The 27493-nt window shown below is 47.3% G+C and overlaps 1 protein-coding gene across 2 annotated transcripts in view; it reads left to right on the forward strand.

Annotated features, from left to right (window-relative positions):
- CRMP1 (collapsin response mediator protein 1) overlaps nt 1-27493 on the forward strand; it is a 66283-nt gene that overhangs the window by 30075 nt on the left and 8715 nt on the right. For both annotated transcript variants that reach the window (XM_024993088.2, NM_001192021.3), the window contains exons 4-11: nt 1118-1282; nt 8006-8067; nt 9995-10075; nt 15613-15681; nt 17436-17556; nt 21596-21752; nt 25730-25871; nt 26721-26891. In XM_024993088.2, the coding sequence (XP_024848856.1) occupies nt 1118-1282; nt 8006-8067; nt 9995-10075; nt 15613-15681; nt 17436-17556; nt 21596-21752; nt 25730-25871; nt 26721-26891 (968 nt within the window). The remainder of the gene's footprint in view (nt 1-1117; nt 1283-8005; nt 8068-9994; nt 10076-15612; nt 15682-17435; nt 17557-21595; nt 21753-25729; nt 25872-26720; nt 26892-27493) is intronic.

The raw sequence follows: 27493 nt of genomic DNA on the forward strand, positions 1-27493 counted from the left end.
AAAGTTTTAGAACCAGTGAGGCAGGTGTTGTTATGACCATTGGGAAAGCAGAGGCTCAGAGAGAGAAGCTGCTGAAATTTTCACAGCTGGAAAGTGGTTGTGTCAGTATTGCTGCTGGGATAATGATGCATAGCATAATGTTTCCAAACTTTGAAAATCACGTTGCCATGGAAACCATGGAGGAGTAAGTTTAAAGGAGGAGAGAGTGATTTGCCATGTCCTGAGAGGTCAAGTAGAGTAAGGACTGGAAAGTCAAATTAGCAAAGGCTAATTTGATGCTCTATGTGTGTGGAGGAGTGAGAGGGGTTGGGTAGCAGATACTGCTCTTTATGGCTGCGAAGGGTGGATGTTAGAAACAGGGCGGGAACAGAGGGATGTGCAAAGCCCAGTGTGGTTTGAAAGACAGATGTCTCCCCATTGATATGCTTTACACCTACGACTTTATTTGAAAAAGGGATGGTGAAGTTCATATTCTTTTAAGTCCTTTTCACCTTTGCATTCTATGCCCAAGAAGGTAACATGGAGTCACAGGAGACGGTCCAGTCTTTATCGCTGACCGGACTCTGGGAATCTTCTCTGTACTCCTTACTAGTTGTGTGACCTTGGACGTTTTTCACCTTCTTTAAGCCTCAGTTTCCTCATCTGCCAAGTGGGGGTATTTATACTCACTTCACAGGGTAGTTGTGAGGATTTTATTAGATAATTTAGGTAAAGCCTTTGTGGCAGTATGTGACACATCGTAAGCATTCAATAAGCAGTCATGATAATGATGGTGATGAGGAGGAGGAAGATGAGACTACAGTAACAGTGGTGGTGGCAATGAAGACTGAGATGGTGGTGACCGTTTCACTGCTGATGATTTTGATAATGATGGTGATGACAATAACAATATTGATGTTGACGATGGTGAGAGTGATGAAGGGGATGGTGATGCTGAGGATGTTGGTCTGGATGGTGTAAGTGGTGGTGATGATCATGGTGATGGGGGGATAAGGGATGGTCACAGTAGTTATGCTGTTTGGAGGTGATGGTGTTGATGGTGGCAGGGAAGAGGCTACCATTGGAACAACTTGGGTCCTGAGCATCTTGGGATGTGACACATATTTTTCTGTCCTAGTTGACCATGTTGTTCCTGAACCTGGGTCCAGCCTGCTGACCTCCTTTGAGAAATGGCATGAAGCAGCAGACACCAAATCCTGCTGCGACTACTCCCTCCATGTGGACATCACCAGCTGGTACGATGGCGTTCGGGAGGAGCTCGAGGTCCTGGTGCAGGACAAAGGTCAGTTACAGCCCCAGAAGCGGGGCACAGTTCTGGAATCATTGTATCTTCGATGGATCTGGTTTGTGGAGTTAAGAATCTCTTTAACTGCATCTGTTCTGAGCCCAACTGTGAGCTCTGCCCTGCCACATGAACAGTGGAAATATTGGACCCTCCTTAAAGAGTCTGTCTTCTTCTCCTTCAGATCCTTTGGAGAATCCCTCTGTTCATAGAAAAAAGCCTGATTTCCTGAGCCTTGCACACAAGGCCCCCACTGACCTAGCCTCACTTTTCTCTCTCCCCACTACACTCATCTGGGTGTTTATTATCCTGAATGCCACCCCCTGAAACCTGCTACACTGCTGTGTCTTTGTTCTTGGTATCCCTACACCTGCATCCAGGGATGCCCATTCTTCTCTCTGGTACCCAGCTCAACTATCACCTCCTCTGATTTCCCTGATCAGAATTGCTTTATCCTTTGAATATCCATAGCAGGTTACTGGGGCCTGTTTGGCACACCTTTTCCATTGCTTTTGCTTTGTTTTTTGGATTGAAGACCCTTGTTGTCTGTCTGGCTCTTCTGTTAAACTCTGAGCTTATGATCAGAGGGGATCATGTCTGTGCATCTCTATGTCCATCTTGGCCCTCCTCTGTGTGGGCTCACACAGGCTGTCCCTTCACAGTGTGGGTACCTTACAGTGTGTGTTACACCAAATGAAGATAAACTGAACTGAAGACCCACAGAAGCAGAGAAGAGAACAGAGTGAAGAAGATATGAGTGGTCCCTCCAGAAAGGGGGCAATTTTGAGGCTCTCTGAAGAGACAGCCTCAAATAAATGAGATGCTTCAAGGAGAGAAAGGGGGGTACTTTCAATTTTTAAAATATATGTGCTGTGTTTTCTTATAAAAGTATCATCACCACAATATGAATAAAGAAAATCAAGAGAAGGAAAAAAAAAGATCCCCCTCTGGTCCTACCCCCAAATCACCACTTACTATCAATGTTAAAGATTATTGCTTTCCATTCCCTATTTAGACAGTTTTCTCCTTATATAGTTATACAGTAGCAGTTACTTGGAATTCTTCTTTTTTCACTTAACATTTTATGAATAATCATTACTCTTCATTAATAACTTTTTATGGCTCGTAACATACAATGTAATGGCTCATTTGCTCAGCTATTTCCTTTTTATTGGGCACTTAGGCTTTCCGTTTGCTTTACTGTAAATTGTGTTTGGTGAACATCTTTGTGTATAAACATTTGTTTGCATCTCTAATTATTTCCTTAGATTTTCAGAAATGGCATTACAGGGTCAAAGTTTTAACTTTTTTCAAAAGTCTAACACTTATTTCCAAATTGCTTTCCACAAAAATGCACCCACTTGTGTGCCCACTGCGCTATGTCCATCACTCCCTGCATGTTTGCACCATTGGGTCTTGTTGCTTCTATGAAATCCTTGCTAATTTGATGAATAAAAGTCAGTCTGCTGTTGAACATTACAATGCTTCAACTGCTAATTACGTTAAACATTTTGTGCACGCTTTTCCTTTATGTGAATATCTGATGGTGTTCCTTGCCTGTTTACCAGTTTGGGTCTTATAAGTCTGAACTTCTATATCCAGATAGTTTTATCCCTTCATTGAAGTTGCTGTGAGTCACTCTTTTTTTATACAGAATCACAGTCCAGGATGTAAAAAGATCCCAGAAGTTGGGCTGCCTGGATCTGAATCCTGCCCTCATACTTCTTGGCTATCGGATACTGTGCATGTCACCAAGCTGACCTCTCTGAGGCTCACCTAGTGATCTCAGCACCAGAGCTCTGGTACCAGGGTGAGACCCCTGGTCTGAGCTTGGTGTTAATTCTCCATTCAAAAAAGGAAGCCACTTAAATGTCCATCAGATAAACAGAATGTTGTCTATCCGTAAAATGGAGTGTCATTCAGCTTTGAAAAGAAAGGGAATTCTGACACCTGTTATGACATGGGTGAGCCTTGAGGACATGATAAGCCAGTCACAAGAAGGCCAGTGCTGTATGACTGTGCTCGTGTGAGGGGCCTGTTGTCATCCAGCTCATAGAGAGTATACACAGGTGGTTGCCAGGGCCTGGGGGGAAGGGGAACGTGGAGTCAGTGTCTAATTTGTTGTTGTTCAGTCACTCAGTCATGTCTGGCTCTTTGCTGCACTATGGACTGCAGCATGCCAGGCTTCCCTGTCCTTCACCATCTCCTGGCGTTTGCTCAAACTCATGTCCATTGAGTCGGTTATGCCATCCAACCATCTCACCCTCTATCATCCCCTTCTCCTGCTTTCTGTCTTTTCTAGCATCAGGGGCTTTTCCAATGAGTCGACTCTTCACATCAGGTGACCAAAGTATTGGAGCTTCAGCTTCAGCATCAGTCCTTCCAAAGAATATTCAGGGTTGATTTCTTTTAGGATTGACTGGTTGATCTCCTTGCTGTCCAGGGGACTCTCAAGAGTCTTCTCTAACACCACAATTCAAAACAAATCAATTCTTTGGTGCTCAGCCTTTTTTACGTTCCAACTCTCACATCCATACATGACTACTGGAAGAACCATAGCTTTGACTAGATGGACCTTTGTTGGCAAAGCAGTGTCTCTGCTTTTTAATATGTTGTCGAGGTTTGTCATGGCTTTTCTTCCAGGAAGTCTTTTAATCTCATGGCTGCAGTCACCATCCGTATTGATCTTGAAGCCCAAGAAAGTAAAGCCTGTCACTGTTTCCATTGTTTCCCTATCTATTTGCCATGAAGTGATGGGACTGCATGCCATCATCTTAGTTTTTTGAATGTTGAGTTTTAAGCCAGCTTTTTCACTCTCTTCTTTCACCTTCATCAAGAGGCTCTTTAATTCTTCTTTGATTTCTGTCATAAGGGTGGTGTCATCTGCATATCTGAGGTTATTGATACTTCTCCCAGCAACCTTGATTCCAACTTGTGCTTCATCCAGCCTGGCATTTCACATAATGTACTCTGCATATAAGTTAGATAAGCAGGGTGACACTCTACAGCCTTGTCATACTCCTTTCCCAATTTGGAACAAGTCTGTTGTTCCATCTAACTGTTGCTTCTTGACCTGCATACAGATTTCTCCGAAGGCAAGTAAGGTGGTGTGATATTCCCATCTCTTTAGGAATTTTTCACAGTTTGTTGTGATCCACACAGTCAAAGGCTTTAGCATAGTCAGTGAAGCAGAAGTGTTTAATGGGGATAGAGTTTCAGTTTTGCCAAAATGAAAGGTTTTGAAATAGAAGCACAGAAGTGTGCATGTACGTAAACCACTTAAAATGGTGCAGGTGGTAAATTTTAGGTGAGGTGTATTTTACTACAACAAATAAAAAGCAACGTTTATTATTTGTGCACAACTCTGTGGAAAGGCACTTTGGTCTGGGCTCAGCTGGGTGGTTCTGCTGCCCACATGTGGCTTACTTATGCTGGAGGCCCCAGCTGGGAGGTGGGGGCTGCCTGGGATGGCTCTCTGCACCCTCCCTTCCCCAGCAGCTCTCACAGGCTTCTTCCCGTGCTGTCTCCGTGAGGCTGATGGAGCTGCAAGCCCTCTGAGTCCAGGCTTGGAATGTGTCCACTCACACTTCTGCTTCATTCTGCGGTTCAGAGTCAGTCTCAAGACAGCCCACATTCAAGAAATGAGAAAATAGATTCTACCTCTTGAGAAAGGTTGTTGTAAAAGTTTTGTGAATCTTTAAACTATTTACCAGCCTGTTTAACTTCTTCCTGCCTCCTGCTTTTACATGAAATTATCTCATTTATTTGTTTGTTCACAGCTTATTTCCACTAGAATATAGATAGGAATCCTTCCTGCCTCCTTCATAGCTGTATCTCTAGCTTCTAGAATGGTACTGGCCCATAGTCCATACTCAGTGAATATTTGATGAGTCAGACAATGAATATTCCCTGAGAAAGGGCTTCTGGGCTCTCATAAGTTTCAGAAATGCTCCCCATTTATTCTCTTCTTGAATATTCTTAATGCACATTGTCATGTAAAAATCTGTCTTGCAGCCAATAAACCTATTTATTGTTTATGAATCCAGTTTTTCTTTACTGATATAAATGTCAGCTTCCCTATGTTTGATTACAAGCAAGAGACTCACTCCAGAGCTTGGCTTAAGCTAAACAAAGCAGCTTTCCTTTAGTGATAGAGACGTGTATTCAGGGATCCATGAATACATCCGTGCCATGCCAGGAAGTCTTCCTGTGCTCATCCCTGCCTTTCTCTCTGAGCCAGCCCTGCCCTCCTCCTACCCTTGACCTGCATTCTCTATTTCCGTAGTCCCTGCAGTGGAATACAACAGCCCACACTTTGTCTGGGTGGACATCTGTTCCAAAGACCAGTCAGATGTCCTTTGTTGTCACTTGGACTCAGTCCCTCCTCCTGGCTCAGCTCAGCATCTGTTAGATGCCCAGCCCTGGACCGGCCATCTGTGATCTGTGGCCATGTGGCATGAACATGGCTGCTTCCAAGGTTACTGGTTGGATACGGGGAGGGTATTTGCTAAAAAATGTAAGACAGTTCTGAGAACTGGAGGGTGTTATGGATGGATTGATGGCTCAGTAGGTGTTCAGTGTCATCCTTTAGCCTTGGTGCTCCTTGCAGCCTCCTTGGAGGAGGACTGTGATGATGGAGATTATGAATTTGGGAGGTTGTTGAGTAACAGGGCTGACTGTATTTCCCAAAGTTTTACCGCTAGTAGTAGAATTACCGGGCCAAAGATACTGAAGCACAACTCTTGATACGGATTGGTTTTCCAAGCAGGTGCAAGTTGGTTGTGCCAATCTTCCTGTCACTTGTTAGGAAAGAGCATCATTTTGATGCTTATTCACTAGCGTTGAGCAGCATATTCTAAAGTGTACAGTACTGAGGTTTCCATCTGAATTACTTTGATTACACATAAGACCAAATAGTGTTTATCTTTATTTGTTAGCCAACTAAAAAAAGTTGTCTAAAAATTCTGAGTGCCTTTTTTTGCTTTATTGCTTTTATTTTAATCTTTTTAAACTGTAAAATGAAGCATGCAGAAAACCACAGAAGAAAAAATGTGACTTTATGAATTACAAGATTCCCCTTTCCAGGTGAGAAATAGAACTTTGCCCCAAACAAAGACCTCCGTGATGAACTTCTCATGGGCCCCTACTGTAGTCACAACTCCCTCCTCTGCCCAGAAGCAACTCCTGGCGATATTCTTCAAATAAGAGGTTTTGAAAAAAGAAACTTTTGTTTAGTTTGTTGCAGATATGTTCACCATGTTGGTTGTTTGCTTTTTATTTTGAATTTTTAAGACTTAACTTATAGAAATTTTCCATTTAAAATGAGTCAACTCTATCATGATTTGGACAAAAGCGAATCTGAGACAGCTTTACCCCCATCCACCCACTCACCAGAACCAGTTCTAAGGCATATTTATCAATTCTGCCAATTCATTATTTCTGCTTTTATATTTGTATTGTTTACTTCTAATTTCTGGTGAATTTCCAGACTGAGTGACTGAACTGAACTGATCGTAGAAGTTTACTCAATCGATATGTTTCTCCTCTCTTTCCAAAAATAACAAAGCATCTAAGGCTATGAATTTACCTTTCACTGTGGTTTTACCTGTTCATTGTTGTTCGGTTGCTAAGTTGTGTCCAACCCTCTGCCATCCCACGAACTCCAGCATACCAGGCTTCCCTGTCCTTCACTATCTCCCGGGGCTTGCTCAAACTCATGTCCATTGAGTCAGTGAAGTCATCCAGCCATCTCATCCTCTCTCACCCACTTCTCCTGCCCTCAGTCTTTCCCAGCATCAGGGTCTTTTCCAGTGAGTTGGCTCTTTTCAGTACATGCTGTGGGTGTGGAAGGTGAAATAATGGTCCCTTGTTCTCGGGCCCCTTGATGGCACTAGGAGCAGTCCTCTCCCCACATGCCCTGCTCCCCCACCTCTGACTGCACAGTAAATCCTGTCATTTCAGCTTTTCACATTCTCACTCCCTCTCCATCCCCACAGCTCCTACCCTGGTTCAGAGCCTCACCTCACCTGTCCCTTTGGCCTTCAGCATCTTCCAACTCGCTTCCATGTCTCTCTGCTGTTCTGCACACCCATCCTTCCAGAAGAGTCCTTCTGGGACAAAAAAGTCCGATCGTGTCATTCCCTTGCTTTAAAAGCACGTGTTTTACTAGACAATAGTGATGGCTGTACAACATCGTGAATGCGCTAAACGCCACTGAAATGTACACTTTAAAATGGTTACGATACTGAATTTTGTTTTGTGTATTTTACCAGAATGAAAAAGCCTAAGGGAATTTTCTTAAAAGCACATGATCTTTTTGCTTCTGACACAGGACACTTTGTAGCACCTGCACATCTAATGTCCTTTTATCCTTCCTTCTGTCTGTGCCGTGCACGCCCCTCCCTCTCAGCCCAGGTAGCTCCCCTCCCTTTCCCTCTTCCCTCCCTTTCCCCCTCCCCTCCCCCTCATCCTCCCCGTCCCCTTCTTCCTCTTCCCCTTCCTCTTCCTGCTCTTTCAGACTCAGCTGACACGTGGCCTTCCCTGGAGGCCCCCTTTGACCCTTATCCCCACCCCCAGGCTAGCTTAGATGCCCCTGCTGTGAATTCTGATGGCACCCTTCCATCTTGGTTGTTACCACTCTGTGCTGTGCTTATTGATTTACCGGCAAGACGTGTTCTTTTTTTTCTTAAATGCATTTTTTGCTCTCTTTTTATCTTGAAACAGGAGTCAATTCCTTCCAGGTCTACATGGCTTACAAGGATCTCTACCAAATGTCTGATAGCCAGGTAGGTCCTCATACACCCTCCACCTCCCCGGGGCAGGAATAGACCTGCCTTGTCAGGAAGGCAGCGCAGGGCAGGGGAGATGTCAGAGCAGGCCAGGGAGGGCCCTGGGTTCAAGTCCTGGTTCTGACACTGAACTGTCAGTCATCACCCTGTATTCCTTTCCGGCTAGAGTGGCATAGAGTGGGGACCCCCTGCATGGTGATTCCCAAACTCAGCTCATCCTTGGCCTCATGTAAAGACCTCACTAAAAACACAGACTCTTAGATTCCATCAGAGATGCTCAGGGCTAGACTTCAGGAATCTGTATGTCCCGAAAGCTCTGCAGCTGATTCTGGGGCTCAAGCGAGTTTGGGGACCATTTCCTTAGGTCTCTGACTTGAAGCAGAGCCCTGGCTGTTCCTCCAGCCACGTGCGAGTCACGTCCTTTCTCAGTTTTCTCATCTATACAGCATGATCACCGCTGGCCCTGTCAACCTCAAACAATTGTTATGTGGATGAGTTGAGTCAAGGAAGATAGTGTTCTGAGGAGTACAGATGTAGCGGGTTACAATTTATTGGGCCCTGGGCCTTCTTTCACTACTAGGACCCCTGGTTTGATTTTGTTATTATCGCTCTGCCTTCTGCTTGTTAAAAAGGTGGGGCAGTGTGGTGGCAAAGGAAATGAATGCTGGAGCCAGACTGCTTGACAGGAAGCCCCAACTTTGCTGTGTAGCCTGGGGCTAGATTTCCCAACCTCTCTGTGCTTTAGGCTCTTAATGGCACTTACCACTAAGAGAGGTTGTCGAGGATTAAATGATTCCGTACAAGTAAAGCTCTAGGGCAGCGCCTGGCACACAGCAAGCGCCATTCGGGTATTAATAAGCAGATTGTCATGATCACCATGGGGTTTCATGTGCAATGGAGGAAGCGTCCATGTGTTCCCTTTCAAAATAGACACTTGGAGTTACAGGATATAACTTAGCCCTGGATGTCCTGGAAACCTTTGATGCAACCATCAAAGGCATCCTAAAGGCTAAAAGTTCATTCAGTTTCATGGAAAAAGTAGTGTGTGTTTCTCTAGCATAGTTGACATTTTCATCTGTTTCATTCGAATGTCTGTTTCACTGAAGCCCTGGTTAGAAATGGAGCTGAGCAGATTCAGGGTATGGGTCCTCAAAAGTGCTCGATAACTCCATATGCCTCCACCACCTGTTGTCTACCCCTAAAAGCACACATCCTGGGTGAAGGAGGTCTTATATGCAAAGAGGACAAAGTTGAGATTGGCAAAGGGAGGGAACATGTGGCTTTGTCCTCACCAGATACAACTGTCTGACTACAAATCCTTTGTGGGTTGGAAGAGGGTGGTGGGCAGTGTGGGCAGGACCTGGATTGGCTAAATCAGGTGATGCTTGGCAGGATATATGTGATCTGGGCATTAGAGTTATTAAAGGACTTGGTCCCCCCTATTTCACTGTGATTTGTAAGATGACATGGGTTGGAATTTTTGTAAAGATGTACACATTTCCTGTGGTTGTTGGTGGTTGCAATACAGGCTCAGTGGGTTTAATTATACAATTTCAGTAAACTTCTCAGCTGCACTTGTGCCCATCAACAACTACATACTTTAAAGAAGCAAAGCCACAAAGAAAGTGAAAGGCCCACGTGGGTGTACTTGTGGGCATAATCATGCCTTGGTGGGACTTTTATCAGTTATGCCCACCACTGCCACCCCCCCACCCACCTTAATTTCCTGCTTTTGGATCTGGAGGGTGTAGGGCTAAGGGAAGATCTTTTCCCGTGCTCACTTGTTGGACAGCGTGTTCCATTGATGTCGATGGAGCATCCCGGCAGGTGGATGACTGTATGTGTGAGCAATAAGGCCAGTCTTTGCAAATGCTCATGCTGTGATATTTTTATCTGACCCCAACCCCCGTTTATCTCTCCTTAGCTCTATGAAGCCTTCACCTTCCTTAAGGGGCTGGGAGCTGTGATCCTGGTCCACGCAGAAAATGGCGATTTGATAGCTCAGGTGAGTGGTCTGAATTCCCAGCCTTTCTATCTCAGTCTCCTTCTCCTTGTTGTAAAGGCTATGAGAAGAGGGGATGGAAGCACTAATCAGCCAGGTCACTAGGCAGTGAAGGGTCAAGCCAAGAACTGGATGGCATGTCAGACCTGGGTGTGAGTCACTCATGCACTGTCTGCATTGTGGCCTTTGGCAGGCCATAGTACCTCTTGGATTGAAGTTTTCTCACCTGTATAATAGGGGTAACATGACTGCCCTGTGAACCATGGAGAGTTTGCATGTGCAATAAATGAAGATCCGAAAGAAAATGCATTTGGCACACCTAGGGGACCCCAGAGGCAACAGACGTGGAAACTGGAGTTGCCCGTCCTCCAATGATTTGGGAGCTTTGGGAGCGGGGATAGTGGACAGAGCGCAGGCTAGGAGCAGAGTTCTAGCCCAGCCTCCTCTGTCTCCTGGCCCTCTGACATGGGGCAGGGAGCTCTACCCCAGGAAAGCTCCTGTTCTTTATCTGAGGGTCAGTGATATTGTGAATGCAAAGCTCAGTGTTGGACATGTAGCAGATGGGGTCGTGCAAATTTTTGGATAGAGCGAGACTTGAACTCATTTGGATCATTCTGGCCATAGGGTGGAGAATTTGATGGGGATGGAATAAAGTCAGGTTGACTGGTTAGGATTTGCTCATAGGAAATGAAGAGAGGATACAGAGGCGGGTGGAAGGGGCAAGAGTACGGTGGAGGAGGAGCACTCTGCAAGACTCATGATAGATTGGATGGGGAGGAAGAGGAGGAAATCAAGAAGAGTCATGTCATCTCCTGCGGGGGAAGGGCTGGGTTAATCATGATGCCACAAATCAAGATAGAAGATTTGGATGCACCCAGTGAAAGTAATTAATGCCACGCTAAGTAGTGTATGTGTGTGCTTAGTCACTCACGACTCTCAGGGAACCATTGGACTGTAGCCTGCCAGGCTCCTCTGTCCATGGGATTTTTCAGGCAAGAATACTGGAGTGGATTGCCATTTCTTCCTCCAGGGGATCTTTCTGACCCAGTGATCGAACCCACATCTCCTGTGGGTTCACTATGAGTCAGACACAACTGAGCGACTTTCACTTTCATGGTAAAACTCTACTTCTGTACACCAAAACTTGTTTCAGTTCTTGTGGCTGCATAACAATCCCCCCCATCCCAGATTTAGCATTCCCAAAGAATAAACTTCTTCTGTGTCATGGTCATGTGGGTTGAGAGTCCAGGTGTGGTCTTCCTGGGTCTTTGACTTTGGGATCTTTCACAGGCTGCCGTGAAGCTGTTGGGTCTGGCTGCAGTTGTCTCATGGCTGGTGTGGGACAGAATTCCTTTCCAGCATTGCTCAGAGGGTTGTTGCTAAGATTTAGTTCCTCACAAGCTATCAGACCGATGGCCTCTATTCTTTGCTGGGTGTTAGACAGAGGCCCCCTTGGCTCCCTGACACATGGGCAGCTACATCATGGTGGCGGCTTCCTTCCAAGTGAGGGAGAAAGAGACCTCATTTGACCTCGCTCAATCCTAGGTCTGCGAGATTCATCCCTATGGCTTCCTGAAGCACAGTGTTTTCTTTTTCATCATGGTGTAGAATTACACAGCAGGAATAGATCACGATTTGTTCTCCAGTTGATAGTTTATTTATTTATTTATTTTTCTATTTATGTTTGTTCAGTGTGTCTGACTCTTTGGGACTCCATGGACTATATCCCGCTGGACTTCTATGTCCATGGAATGCTCCAGGCCAGAATACTGGAGTTGGGTTGCTTTTCCCTTCTCCAGGGGATCTTCCCAACCCATGGATGGAACCTGGGTCTCCCGCATTGCAGGCAGATTCTTTACTGCCTGAGCCACCAGGGAAGCCCCTGATAGATATTTGGATCGTTTTAAATTTGGGACTCTTGTATGTAAAGTTTTCTTGAACATTCTTGTTTAGTCTGTTGTTAAACATGTGTTCGCATTTCTGTTGGTAAATACCTGGGAGTAGCGCTCCTGGGTGGTTGGGTACATATATTTGGCTTTTGTAGTTACTGTTACCCACTTTTCCAGGGTGCGCCAACCTGTCGTCTCATCAAACGTGTGCGAGACGTTGAGTTTGGAACCTCAGTACTTTAAAAAATTATTTATTTATTTTTGGCTGTGCTGGATCCATGTTGCTGTGCATGGACTTCCTCTAGTTGTGGCGAGTGGGGGCTACTTTCTAGCTGTGACTTGCAGGCTTCTCACTGCGGTGGTTTAGCTCGTTGCGGAGCACAGGCTTCAGTAGTTGCAGCACATGGGCTCAGTAATTGTGGCTCCTGGGCTCTGAGCGCAGGCTCAGGAGTTGTGGTACACAGTCTTAGTTGCTCCATGGCCTGTGGGATCTTCCCAAACCCGCATCAAACCCGTGTCTCTGCATTGCCAGGCAGATTTTTTTTTTTTAACCTCTGAGCCACCAGGGGAGCCTCTGGAGCCCCAGTTCCTAAATGGGGCTTTTTTGCTTTCTTTGCTGCCATTGTGTGTGTGTGTGTGTGTGTGTGTGTGTGTGTGTGTGTTGGCCTCACCATGCAACATCTAGAATTGAAGTTCTCCAGAAAGAAAAGAAAGATAGTGGTAAGTCTTGAGATCCCATGAACTGTAGCCTGCCAGGCTCCTCTCTCCATGGGATTCTCCAGGCAAGAATACTGGAGTGGGTTGCCATTTCCTTCTCCAGGGGAGCTTCCCGACCCAGGAATTGAACCCAGGTCTCCCGCATTGCAGGTAGATGCTTTAGCAACAGCTATGCAGAAAGCCCAGCCAGGGATCAAACCTGGTCCTTGTGCATTGCAAGTACAGAGTCTTAACCACTAGACCACCAGGGAAATCTCTTGCTACTGATTTAAGATTGAGTTTTCTCAGCTCCAGTAAATATGTTACCTTTTGTACACCTGCTTCCCCAGTTCCAAAACATTTTTGACATCTCCGCATTCTTTCGGTTCTTGGGTACCATTTCTATCACTCTAGTGGAGTTTCATGATGGAGTGACAATAATGGGAGTATTCAGCCATGATAGTTAACTAGAAACCCTTCTCTAGCCTTTTGTGATCCGTTCCCACCACGCCCCCTTATTTCATCTTTTGTCTTCCCTCCCTTTTTCTCCTCTTTCCTTCCTTCCAACAGAAATAGTAACTGATGTTTAAACAGTCTTTCACAGGGATGTCTCCGTATCGTAAATCTTTTTGTAAACAGTTTAAAAAATGCCTTGTAAACATCATCTTCAATAGCTGACATTATCTCGTTCTGTACTTAAATCCACCCCAGCTGTTGGATCTTGAAAACATTTCCATTTATGTTCTTATAATAAACTCAAGCTTAATAACCATAAATGCAGAGTTGAAAATTACGATTTTTTTTAATTGTTGATAGGGTCTGGGGCTTCTCATAGGAACGTGTTCCAGAATGATGATACAGAAACTGGAGAAGTTAAAAATAGCAGCAGCACAGCTGACATCTGGGCGATGTGAAGAGATCACTGTTAGATACTGAAGTATTCCTAAGGAGGGGGCATCTTGAAGCCTTGGAGCCAATGGATTTGCATCTAGGCCATTAGCTCAGGGAACCATTTCATTTATAAACTTGAGGTAGAGCTTTCTTGTTAGAAGATAGGTGCCAGAAAGATGAAGCTATAGTAGAGGGAATGAGAACTGGGTGATGACTCAAGAGCTCTCACTAGACACTATATGCACACACACATATATATACACTGCAGATTGTATATACATCACCCAGACATTTCTCATCTGCCACCTTGGTGATGCATGATAGCAACTCCAGGTGCAGGCGCTGTTATTTCCAGTGTGAACTAGAGAAGATGAATGAAATAATGCTATTTGCAGCAAGCATGGGTGGACCTAGAGATTATACTAAATGAAATAATGAAGTAAGCCAAAGACAAATATCATATGATAACGGCTTATATGTGGAATCTAAAATTTAAAAATGATGCAAATAAACTTATTTACAAAACAGAAACAGATGCAGAGACATTAGAAAAGGAATGTATGGTTACCAAAGGGGAAGGTTGAGGGGGAGGGATAAATTAGGAGTTTGTGGTTAACATATACATTCTATTATATAGGGAACAGATAACCTACAAGGACCTACTTACTGTATAGTACAGGGAACTCTACTCAGTATTTTATAGTAACCTATAAGGAGGAAGAATCTGAAAAGGAATATATTGGGTTGGCCCAAAAGTTCATTCAGTTTTTTCCTTTTGTGTATAACTAAATCACTTTCGGCTATGGGTTTTCCAGTGGTCATGTATAGATGTGAGAGTTGGACTATAAAGAACACTGAGTGCAGAAGAATTGATGCTTTTGAACTGTGGTGTTGGAGAAGACTCTTGAGAGTCCCTTGGATTGTAAGGAGATCCAACCAGTCCAACCAGTCCATCCTAAAGGAGATCAGTCCTGGATGTTCATTGCAAGGACTGATGCTGAAGCTGAAACTCCAATACTTTGGGCACCTGATGCAAAGAGCTGACTCATTTGAAAAGACCCTGATGCTGGGAAAGATTGGGAGCAGGAGGAGAACGGGATGACAGAGGATGACATGGTTGGATGGCATCACTGACTCAATGGACATGGGTTTGGGTGGACTCCGGGAGTTGGTGATGGACAGGGAGGCCTGGCATGCTGCGGTTCATGGGGTCACTAAGAGTCAGACATGACTGAGCAACTGAACTGAACTGAAAATTACTTTCAGTTCAGTCAGTCACACTGTTGTGTCTGACTGTTTGCGACCGCATGGACTGCAGCATGCCAGGCCTCCCTGTCCATCGCCAACTCCCGGAGCTTGCTCAAATTTAGGTCCATCAAGTCGGTGATGCCATCCAGTCATCTCATCCTCTGTCATCCCCTTCTCCTCCTACCTTCAATCTTTCCCAGCATCAGGGTCTTTTCTAAGGAGTCATTTATTCCCATCAGATGGCTAAAGTATTGGAGTTTCAGCTTCAGGATTAATTTTTCCAATAAATCCCTTTACTCCTCGCCTAAAGCTAACACAACCTTGTAGATCATCTCTACTTCAATTTTTAACAAAAGGAAAGAAGAGAAGACTGAGTCTCACGAGAGTGTGACCAGTGTGCCCAAAGTCACACACATGCTCAGTTCTGGAAGTGGATGCCCAGTTGAGGATTCTGTGGTTTCCGCATCCATGTCACGCCCACACACCACCTGCTTCCTTCTCTTGTTGGCCAGCAGAGACTTAAAAGTTGGAAGAGTGGAGGGTGGTCTTTGAGACTCATTTCTTACAACCTTGCTTCCTCTCACTGGTCCTGTGGGGTTGAATAGAGCCCCTGTGGATGGGGACATCGCAAAGGGGGAAGGTGGGCACTGGGAGTGAAGGGGGCAAAGAAGCTGTGGATGTCTCCAGCCATTAGACTCCACACAGTCCAGTCCTCCTCCTGGGCTCAGCTGTCCCATCCGTCTAATGGGTTGGAGGACTGGCCTTTCCTGGCTCTGGCATTCTGCCATCACTGACTCGTTCGTTCTTGTCTTGTAGGAACAGAAGCGGATCTTAGAGATGGGCATCACGGGTCCTGAGGGCCATGCTCTGAGCAGACCTGAAGAGGTAATGGAGCCTCCGCTGGGTGTGACTCTGACATAGCTGAGAGCTTACGCCAATGCTATTCCAGCTGGAACAGCTGGCTAGAGCTCCCGCCCCCGTCACATTCCCCATATGAGTATCTCGGCATGTGTGGTCTTCTCCAGGGTCTGCCCTGGGTCTCGGGAGCTCTGGGGGCTGCAGATCCATCAGAAGAGTTAGGAAAGGCTCTGCCTCTCCGAGGGCCCAGGAGCTTCCCACCAAGTCCCCAAGGACACTTCAGAATCCCGACCGAGGACTCGGGGTATTTGACAACAGGAATGTGGAGCCCCATGTCCCAGACACAGCGAGTTCCAAATCACTGCCTCTGCATAGGCCTCCTGTCCGCTATACTGTAAGACTTGACAGATTCCCCCAGGAGTGAGTGATAGGGCGCACCTCGTGTGTGTGTGTGTGTGTGTTTAGCAGGGACAGAAGGAAGGCAAGCAGATTGAACATCGGACAGGACGGGCACCCAGCATTTTCTGATGTCTCATCAGATCACTAGCAGTCTTCCCTGATCTCTGCTTTGGGCTGGCCTGTTTGGAACATGGGACACAACACATGAATACACAGACTCCTTATCCCAAGGATCCCTGAACTGGCCCAGTGCTCCAGACGTGAGGTCCATGCCCATGAGCTGGATTCCCAGTCCCTGGTGAGACCAGGAACACACCAGAGACAGTGTTTATAAACCTTTATAGCATGTTACGTTGCCACCAACTCTAGGCATGTGAGCAGCGTGGGGACTCTTCTGGGTGTGGCTGCTTTCCCGGCACGTGGCTGTGGCTTGGGCTTCCTGCCAGCCAAGAGCAGCACAGCCATCCATGTGTGGGCCTCCGACAGATTGGAAATTAAAAATAAGACAATAAAAACATCACTGGTTCTTTTATTCAAGAAGTACTGGTCTAGGGTGTACAGAGACCAAACCTCATAGCACGTGGTTTCAAATGGTTGTTGAACAAATGAAGGAAGGAATGTATGGGAACCCCTGTGTTCCCTGATGTCAGGAATTTTATAAATAACCACCTCCAGGCATGTGAGTTGGACCAGAGAGAAGGCTGAACACTGAAGAATCGATGCTTTTGAACCGTGGTGCTGGAGAAGACTCTTGGCCAGCAAGGAGATCAAACCAGTCAGTCCTAAAGGAAATCAACCCTGAATATTCATTGGAAGGACTGATGCTGAAGCTTCAATATTTTGGCCACCTGATGAGAAGACCCAAACCATTGGAAAAGATCCTGATGCTGGGAAAGGTTGAAGGCAGGAGGAGAAGAGGGCGACAGAGGAAGAGATGATTGGATGGCATCATGACTCAATGGACATGAGTTTGAGCAAGCTCCAGGAGATGGTGAAGGACCGGGAAGCCTGGTGTGCTGCATGGGGGCGCAGAGAATCAAACATGACTGAGTAACTGAACCACCACCACCAAGTGTGTGAGCAGCGTGGGGACCTTTTGATGGCCTGTTCTGCTTAGGTGATCTTCTGACAGAGCATCCAGAGCACTGCCAATCATGCAAATAACACAGTTCTGCCTTCCAACTGTCTAGCCGAATACATTGCCTTTTTTTTTCCTTTTTAAAAATCAACAGTGTCTTCCTCCCTTGATGCGATAGATTTCCCTCTGACCACACTTCATTAAGGAAAATCGAGGAAGGCTGATCAGGAAGAGCCCTGGGTGCTCAGAGTAGGTGGTGCCCCCACCCCTCCCCTCATGACCTGTGTGTTCGCTGTGTCCGCAGCTGGAGGCCGAGGCTGTGTTCCGGGCCATCACCATCGCGGGCCGGATCAACTGCCCTGTGTACATCACCAAGGTGATGAGTAAGAGCGCGGCGGACATCATCACCCTGGCCAGGAAGAAAGGTACGCAGCCCAGCACCCGGGATCTCCGCTGGGTGTGAGGAAGGGGCGTGTCCAGCAGGTTCAGGTTCACTGGTGGAGCTCTTGCCCAGGACAGAGACCCTCTGCCAGCCAGGTTGAAAAGGGAGCTGGACAGTGGGCAGACGCCAGATGGGTGGTTGGTTTTAGGTTTGATTCCTGGTGTGCCACAGGCCCCAGGTAAGTGGTGTTCTGAGCCTCATTTTCTCCATTTGTAGCTAAGGTGATTATCCCTCCTGTGGGTCACGTGAGACCATGTATTTTAAAGGTCTGTGAAGAGTTCCAAGTTCTCCCCAGGGTTTCACATCAAGGCAGTGATGGAGCTGGGGCTGCATCAGCTTCTGGGTCCTCCCCGCCTTCTTTCTGCTTCTCTCTGGGCCCTTCATCCTGGTTCCCCCATCCAGGGCCTCTCAGTGGGTGCATGCACCCAGGCTCCACTGTGGGACCCACAGAGAGCCTCAGCTGCAGGTTGGGAAGGAGGAAGATGTTGTTCCACCGGCCAGAGGGTCTGGGGGACAGCCCCATGCTGGACATCAGGGGAGTGAGGCAGGAAGTCCGCCTCCAGCTCTAAGACTTGGACACACTACTTACCCTCTGACCTGCTCAATGGCCCTTCCCCAGGAGGCTCAAAGGAGGCATCGAAGGGCATTGCCCAGGCCTTATGATTGAGGCCCACAGCCCCCAACAACTAGCAGGTCAAGAGTGAGGAAGGGCGCCCAGATGAGTCTTCCTTCCCAAAATCAGGGTGAGAGAGATGGACAGAGAGAGAATGACAGATGGACAGAGATGAGAGAGAATGACAGGAGCTCATGTCACACGGAGACAGTGGCTAGACTCTTTGATCCTTGTGGACATTCACCAAGGAGGTTTGCCACTCAGACAAGGTCCACCCCATCCACGCTCTGGGAGTCGTATGAGGTTGATCGGAAGCTCTGGGTCACACGGTGTGGCCAGGTGAAAATCAGCAGGAGCAGCACAGCCCTGACAGCATCCACCACCCTCTGTACCCACAGGGCTCCCCCTTCTTACAGGAACCCTTCATGGAAAGTGCAAGTGGCTCTGGTCTTAAAATTCTTTAATGATATATGTTACTGGGTTGACCAAAAAAGTTAGAGTTTTTTTTCCATAAGATTTGACAGAAAAATCGAAACGAACTTGTTGGTCAACCCGATATTTCACCTAATGTGTCCAAAATATTCACTCCACATGTAGTCAAGATAAAAGCACTAACAGGATATTTGGCGTTATTTTTTCTGTACAATCTTCAAAGTCTAGCGTGTGTATCACCCTTTCAGCACGTCTCATTTCAGACCAACCCCAACTCCAAATGCCTGAAAGCCACGATGCGGCTGGTGGTTTTCATATGGAACAGCAGCTTTTTTTTTTTAATTATTTGTTTGGCTTTGTGAGGTCCCAGCTGCATCGTACAAGATCTCCTGTTGTGTGTGAGCTTGCTAGTTGCAGCTCAGCTGTCCTTCTGCAGGTGGGATCTTAGTTCCCCAACCAGGGATTGAACCTGCATCCCTTGCATTGGAAGGCTGATTCTTAACCACTAGGCCACCAGGGAAGTCCGGGAACAGAGCAGTTTTGAACCCCAAATACCTGGTTTTAGTATTTTAAGGGCAAGCTAATGAGTGGAGGTGTTGATAGTGCTCTAGGCCAGCGTAGCTTGCGGAGGACCAACTTTGGGTTAAAGATGAGGAAACTGTGGCTCAGAGCGGTAACAGAAGCTTAGAAGCAGCAGTAAGCATGCTGGCATAACTATGCCTGCAGGCCCTGGAGCTGCCGAGAAATAAGGTGACCACCAGCCGTGGGTGGCTATTTCAGTTTAAATGAAGCAAATTTAAATACAATTTTTAAGTTGGCTCTTTAGTTGCTTCCCTGGTGGCTCAGTGGTAAAGAATTTGCCTGCAAACACTGGAGACTCAGAGACACGGGTTCGATCCCTCGGTCAGGAAGATCCCCTGGAGAAGGGAATGGCATCCTGCTTCCAGTCATGTTGCCAGGAAAATCCCATGGAGGTCTCAAAAGTGTTAGACACCTACCAGGGTCCAGCCCTGGTGGATCCAGGGAATTCGAAGCGGGGACAGCGTTGGCGAGGATCAGGAAACAATTGCTTAATTAAATGTTAATTAAGGATATAAAGAGTAATAGAATAAGGATAGCTCAGTGAGAAAATTTAGTGGAGAAAAGAGGCTGAATAATTCAGCCAGAAGGTGAGAGAAAGAACGACATGGGGAGACCAAGTCGGTGAACAAGGCCCTCACTTTATTTTCCAAAGTAGTTTTTATACCTTAAGTTATGCGTAGAGGATAATGGGGGAAGGGGTAAAGTCATACAGTAAGCCAGGCTTTCTTCCTGCAAACTTACCATATGCAAAAGTTTAGGTGATTTGCATCATCTTCTGGCCTGGAGGCCTGTTAACATTTTAAGACCCTTTGTTCAGAAAACTTATTTTTCTCTAAAGGTGATTAGTCAGGCGCCACCCTCCAAAAGCATTAGATAAAGTTGCATTCCTATAGGGCAAAGGTGTGGTGGGCTATAATAAGAAAAAGAATTAACTCAAGGGTCCAAGGTTACAAACATTAAAGCTACTACTTATACCAATTATATCAATCAATACACTGCCAGGGACACAGTAGGTAAGGGATATGGAGACGTAGCAAACATTGGCCCAACAAGTGAAAAACCCTTCACCAATACAATTTCTGATCAATCTTTTAACTGCTCAAAGGAATCTGTATTTAGACAGTTTAGAACATCTCATGCCTCTCACAGTTGGGAGGCTCTGAGCAATCACATGTGGCCAGAAAAACCTATTCAGGCAGGCTAGAGGACTTCCAAAGGAGTTTGTAGGTTGAAACACTATCACACCCAGGAACTTTATTAACTGGAGCTGTAAGTTGACTCTTTTTTCAGAGAGAGGTAGTGGGGGACAGCCCCCCATAAAGTCAGAGGTGTAGGTGAGAGCACAAAGCAGAAAGTAGGCAGAGTCTGGTTTTGGGGATAGATACTCGAGAATTTCCAGGGGGACTCCTGAGGCTTGATCCCACCTTTGCGTATGCCGAACCTCCTTCCTCATGACCCTTGCCACGGGCGGAGCTCCTCACGCTGGCTCCCGGCAGACACCGCTGAGCATCTAAACAACAGTGGCATTAGCCCTGTTTCTTGTGCTCTAGGGCCACGTGTGGCTGGTGGCTCCTGCCCCGGACAGCTCGGCACAGAACAGTCCCACCACCACCGTTGGGTGGCACCATCCCAGAGCCAGGCTGCTGGAGACAAAAGCCTCCCTCCCACTTGCCAGCAGTGTGGCCCCGGGCAGATGCCACAGAGCCGTGGGACCAAGTCCCCTTGGCACTTCCTCAGCTGCAGGAATTCTCACTAAGCCTGAGACTTTGCCTGTGGGTTTTTGTTCTGGCAGAAACACCTCTGGCCCCTCCCTGGAAAGTGAGTGCTCAGCAATGAGCCCCTAGCAGTGACTTGGCGGCTGCATACCCTGGTCCCCTTGCTCCGCAGGGTGGGATGGCCCTGGGGCTCCTGGAGCCCCCAGGGCACTGAGCTGTGGGCGCCCACAGCCATGACTAGGTGCTCACTCACCTGTCCTCAGTGTCTCTCTCAGCCTATGTCCCGTCCTCCATGCCCGCCAAGTTGTTTCCTGGAATCACCTCCAGATAAAATGCTTGAACTTGATTTTTCACTTGAATATCTGCTCCTGGCAGAACCTATGCAAGGACAGCACATCAGGTGTCTGTGCCTCGACTGACCATCATAAACAGATAATGATCAGATCCAAGCGCTGAAAGTGTTGATGGTCCACAGGGTCACTGAGTGGGACAGCGGGTGCTGAGTGCCTGGTGGCCGGGGGCAGGGCCTCTGGGGTGTATGTGGTGAAGCCTGATGGAGAGGACGGGTGTGATTTATCCCCCATCTCATTGTCTGGCCTTTGAGATTCTATTTTCCTGCATCAGAATCTCCCACGAGAGACCATCCACTGTCAACCATATGTGTCTGTTTGCCTCCCAAGGCCCGCTCGTTTTTGGTGAGCCCATTGCTGCCAGTCTGGGGACGGACGGCACCCACTACTGGAGCAAGAACTGGGCCAAGGCGGCGGCCTTTGTGACTTCCCCTCCCCTGAGCCCGGACCCCACCACGCCTGACTACTTGACCTCCCTACTGGCCTGGTGAGAACCCTGGGGTGGCTGGGGTGTTGGGGCTGGGCTTGTGGGCAGGGTCACGGGGCTGGGGTTGTGGGCGGGGTCTCGGGGCTGGGCAGGTGGGCCGGGCCTTTGGGCAGGTTGAAGGGCTGGAGATTGCAACTGCCTCAGACTCACTTGGGAGAGGATCTTGGGCGGGGCGCTCCGGGAGACCTCAGAACAAAGCTCCAAGTGGTTTACAGCACGCCTTTGGGCCTTTGGGCTTCTCTGGTGTCTCAGATGGTAAAGAATCTGCCTGCAGTGCAGGAGACCCAGCTCAATCCCTGGGTCAGGAAGGTCCCCTGAAGAAGGGAAGGGCAACCCACTCCAGTACTCTTGCCTGGAGAATCCCATGGACAGAGGAACCTGGCAGGCTACAGTCCATGGGGTCACGAAGAGTCGGACACATCTGAGCATCTTAACACTTTCAGGCCTTTTAATCAGTAACTGTTCAAGTTTATAGGTCACCTGCCATTCATTCAGCAATATTTAAGCACCTTCTGTGTGCCTGGCACTGTAGTGAAATAGGAAACACACAGAATTAGGAGTGTGAGACCAGGATCCCAATCCTGATGGACTGTGTCACCCTGGCCATGTCAGCTAACCTGTAATATCTCTGCGTCAGTTGGCTCCTCGGCCGAGTGGGGAGAACGCAGTACCTACTGCAGAGCTGGCTGTGAGGTAGTGTAGGCAGAAAGCCTGGAATTCAGTGTTCACAGCAGCCAGTGCATTCTAGTCTGCTTCCTGCACCCGGTAGGCGCACAGGTGCTTCAGTCCCTTCTCTGCTGTCCGCCAGTGCACGGCAAGAATACGTGAGGTCACAGGAGAAGGCTAAGTGGTGAGGGGTGCAAGCCGTTCTGGAAGTGGAGATGCAAGCTTGGAAGGCTTTCTAGAGGAAGTGACATCAGGCCTGGAGCTAGAGGATGCATAAGAGTTTGCCTGATGGGTGAGGATAAGAAGGAGCTTCTAATCAGCAGGAACCTTAAGAGGGTGAGGCTGTGTACCCAGCATTGACGCAGCGGCCCATGACTTACATATCCAATCGCTCACTCAGAGTCTCTGCAGCCTGAAGTCTGGTGGGCAGTTCCAAGTCCAAAACAAACCCTTGATCTTCCTCCAGGGAGCTGCTGCCCCCCAAATTTTGCCCATCTCAGGAGGAGGCCGGACATGGACCAAAGGTCCTGGAATCTGGCCACTTCCTCCTCCTTGGCTGCAGCCATCCTGGCTCAAGGACCACATCTCTCACCTCCCAACTGACCTTGTTTATTTCTGTGTGGCTCCTTCCACACCCTCATCGCATCACAGTCTGTTCTCACCAGATGCTGAGAAATTTTAAAACTTTAATCAGACCAAGCCATCCCTTGGCCAGGAGACCTCCAGGGTTCTTTCCTCTCAAAGTGAAATGCAAGTTCCCACGATGTCCCACAGGGCTGAACCGGATCTGACTTTCATTCCTCACTAACACTGCCTAGCCCTCCCAGGCCCTCCTCTCCCCTCGGTTCCCCTGGTCCAGGCCTCTGGTCTCAAGCTAAATATACCCCAGGCAGGATGGTGCCACAGGGCCTTTGCATTCACTCTACCCCTGCCTAGCACTCTTTTCTTGCTCATCTTCTGATTTGCTCTTTGCTGGAAGATTTCTTCTTAAAGAAGAGTTTGAATCATCTTCTGAAAAATGGCAACCCCAGTGCTACCCCACACATCGTAATACTCATTCTCCTGATAGATACGTTCCTAACTTCTTCACCCCGCACGGGAATGTCAACAAATGCACAGAGACATTTGTCTCTTTCTGCTTGTAGGTGCATCCCCATTGCCTAAGACTATGCTAGACACAGGACCACACACCTTTGTTGAATAAATGAGTGAATATCACATCTGAAAGTATTTTTGTATGTCTAGATGATTGCTCACATGCCTGGGGCTCTGAACTAGAGGCTGGCCTCTGTCCTCATTGAAAATCACAAAATAACGCTCCACTTATTCCATTGATTTAGATGCCACTTTGGGGCTCATCACATAGTCCAAAAGTATTTTCTCTCCAACGCCTGAGGGACGAAAGAGCAAACCCAGTGAGCTTGTGTCACTTTGTTGCAATCAACAAATCAACAAATAGCGTTTTGTCCCTTGGGCACAGCACAGAAACACCAGCCTTACAGAAGGATGACCTGTGTCAGGTCCCATGTGACATGGCAGGAATACAAGGCCAGGGGCATGACCTTCCTTCCAGCACAAACATCCCTGACTCCATGAGACTCACAGGCACGTCCTGGAGGCTAGGTGTTTGACTCACTTATTTATATATTCATTCATTCATTGGCTGCACTCATTTTTTTTTCTTTTTTTAAACCTTGAGATAAAATTCACATAACCTAAAATTCCTTGAGCACTCAGAGAGAAGAGGTTGGTGAAGGAAGGAGAGAGAAGCAAGGGAGTTGGCATCTTTGACACCGTTTGTCTGGAGCTGAGCGCCAGGCAGGTAGCTCATGGGCTCCTCAGAGTGACCCTGGATGGAAGGTTCTATTCTTTTCTCCATTTTATGCATGTGAAAAAGAGGAGTGACTTACCTGACCAGGAGGTGGCAGGTCTGGGATTTAAAAGCCGACCTCTTGGATCTGTAAAGTCAAAGGGTTGTTCAGAGGTCTAGTGAGATGCAGAGTGGAAGTAGAGCCACCCTGCTCAGCTTTAGTAGCTTCTGCTCAGCAGGCTTCTGCACGGATGCTGCATCGTGGGGGCACCGTGGACTCTCTCTCCAAGGGGTGAAAACACGCCCACCAAGAGGGAAATGATGCCTTCTGCAGCAACACTGATGGTCCTAGAGATGATCATACTGAGTGAAGTAAGACAGAGAAAAGCGAACATCATATGACACCGAAAGCAGGAACAGATGTAGAATAGATGCTTTCACAACATAGGAAACAAACTTATGGCTACCAAGGTGAAAAGAGGGGGTGAATTGAGAGATTGGGGTTGACATACAGACACTAGTATATATAAAATAGGTAATGATAAGGACCTACTGCATCGCTCAGGGAACTCTACTCCGTACTCTGTAACGACCTATATGGGAAAAGAACCTAAAAAAGGCTGGATATATGTATACGTATAACTGACTCACTTTGCTATACTACAGAAACTCAACGTTGTAAATCAACTATACTCCAAAAATTTTTTTAAAAGGAAAAGAACAGACCAGCGCCCCAGGACCTGTTTTAGGGCAGGAGGAAAAGGCTGACCTGGGGAGCCTTACCCAGAGTCTGCACTCACGCAGAACCTACTCCTGATGCCCAGGTCTCTTCCCAGTCTTCAACCAGACACCAAAGGCCAATGGACCTTGTGGTGTCACTCAGAAAAGCCTATTGTTGTTGTTCAGTCGCTCAGTTCTGTCTGACTCTTTGGGACACCATGGACTTCCCTGTCCTTCACTATCTCCCAGAGTTTGTGCAAACTCATGTCCATTGAGTCAGTGCTGCCATCCTATGCCTCATCCTCTGTCCATCCTCATCCAACGCCTCATCCTCTGTCACCCCCTTCTCCTCCTGCCTTCAATCTTTCCCAGCATCAGGGTCTTTTCCAATGAGTCAGTTCTTCGCATCAGGTGCCAAAGTATTGGAGTTTCAGCTTCATCATCAGTCCTTCCAATGAATATTCAGGGTTGATTTCCTGTAGGGTCGACTCGTTTGATCTGCTTGCAATCCAGGGAACTCTCACGAGTCTTCTCCAGCACCACAGTTTGAAAGCACCAATTCTTTGGCACTCAGCCTTCTTTATGGTTGCTCACATCTGTACATGACTACTGGAAAAACCATAGCTTTGATTATATGGACCTTTGTTGACAAAGTAAAGCCCATAATGTGCCCCGAATCTCACTAGGGTGTGAGTTTCACAGCCTTCTTGGGTGTTTCAGTCAAAGCCTGATCCTCAGCGTGAGCTCAGATCTGAAGCCCACCCTGTTTTGCCTTTGCCAGTGGAGACCTGCAAGTCACGGGCAGCAGCCACTGTCCCTACAGCACCGCGCAGAAGGCGGTGGGCAAGGACAACTTCACCCTGATCCCTGAGGGTGTCAACGGGATAGAGGAGCGCATGACCGTGGTCTGGGACAAGGCGGTGGTAAGGCGGCGGCATCTCCCCCTGGAATGTTGTAGAAATTCTAGAAACACCCTCCTGGCCCTCCTGGCCCATCGAAGCAGTGTGTTAGGCCCCTGGTTCCTAAATTTCCTTTCTTGCTTCGAGGGAGAAGCAGAATGTACCAGGATGGCACATGGAAAACAGGTGGACCCTTAGGAGAGCTTGAGGAAACTTCCCTGGTGGTCCAGTGCTTGGGACTCCAAGCTTCCAATGCAGAGGGCACGGGTTCAACCCCTGGTCGGGAAACTAAGATCCCACATGCCTTGAGATGTGGCCAAAAAATTTTCTTTTTAACTTAAAAAATTTTTTTTCATTAAAAAAGAAATCAATGTGAGCCCTGTAGCATCCTCTGCACGTGTAGATGAGACAGCGGCTGTCGTTTAGTTTTTAAGGATGAAGATATTTTGTTTTGATCCACATTTTAGTCCATGTAAAGATAACTGTAAACCATGTGTGTGTTCGAGGTTAGGGTTGAGAGCAGGGTACAGAGACTTCCTGTTCCATAAGGAATCCCTGGGTCACACCTCGATCAGTCACTTGAAAGAGTAGATTTTTATTCTCAATTAAACTTGGGCCCAGTGAAACTGACCAGATATCAGGATGGCCCTCGGGAAAATATTAACACACCTTGGAGTGGTTAATTACATCTCCTCTGCTCTGATGAAGCCAGGCCCCTGGCACTCTTTCAAGGTGGCCTGGTTTCAGCGGGCAGAGGAGAAGAAAATTCTGAAGTCCTTGCAAGGACTCCCATTGGCTGCTTTAGGTCTGTCCTGTCTGCCCCTTCTGAGCCTACTGTGAGCTGCTCTTCTCATCAGCGGATCTCTGCTTCAGGCTACTGGCAAGATGGATGAGAACCAGTTTGTCGCTGTTACCAGCACCAACGCAGCCAAGATCTTTAACCTGTACCCCAGAAAAGGGCGGATTGCCGTGGGCTCGGATGCCGACGTGGTCATCTGGGACCCAGACAAGGTGAAGACCATAACAGCCAAGAGTCACAAGTCGGTAAGTCCTGGTTTATCAGTGACGCTCCTGCCTTGGGTGAACGGGTCTTGCTCTGCAGTCGTTTTAGGAGCCTCTGGTTAAAAATGATTTATGAATTCTCTAACTAAAGTGTGATCTGATATCTGGTGTGACTCCATCATTCTGATTTCTCCTCTGGTTGGAGAGATTGGGAGAGGGGTTTGAAGCAGGCTCAGCTGAACTGTTCTAGCATCTCTCTCTCTCTCTCCTCTCTCTCCCCCTCATTTCTTTCTCCCTCGGTCTCCGGAGTTCCTGGCAGCATTCTCAGCTGACTCTGCTCTTAATTCTATGTGGGTGATATAACCTGAGCCTCATAGAATTCCCCAAGTGAGGAATGCCACTGTGGCATTTAACTGTCCTTCCACTAAGAGACAACAGATCATACAGAGCTGAGTGAGTGCACAGTTGGCTAGTTTTGACTGGAGTTAGTGATTTGATTCTTGCACCACTTTTTTGACATTTGCAATCCACATTTAGGCTTCAAAAAAATTATAAATTATTGCCTAGCAGGATCACTTCAGGGTGACTCAGGACACAGTAGATGAGCAAATGTTAAAACTGAAAACAAATCATCTGCCTGGGTC

Source organism: Bos taurus, chromosome 6 (genome assembly GCF_002263795.3).
Source record: "Bos taurus isolate L1 Dominette 01449 registration number 42190680 breed Hereford chromosome 6, ARS-UCD2.0, whole genome shotgun sequence".
NCBI classification, from domain to species: Eukaryota; Metazoa; Chordata; class Mammalia; order Artiodactyla; family Bovidae; genus Bos; species Bos taurus.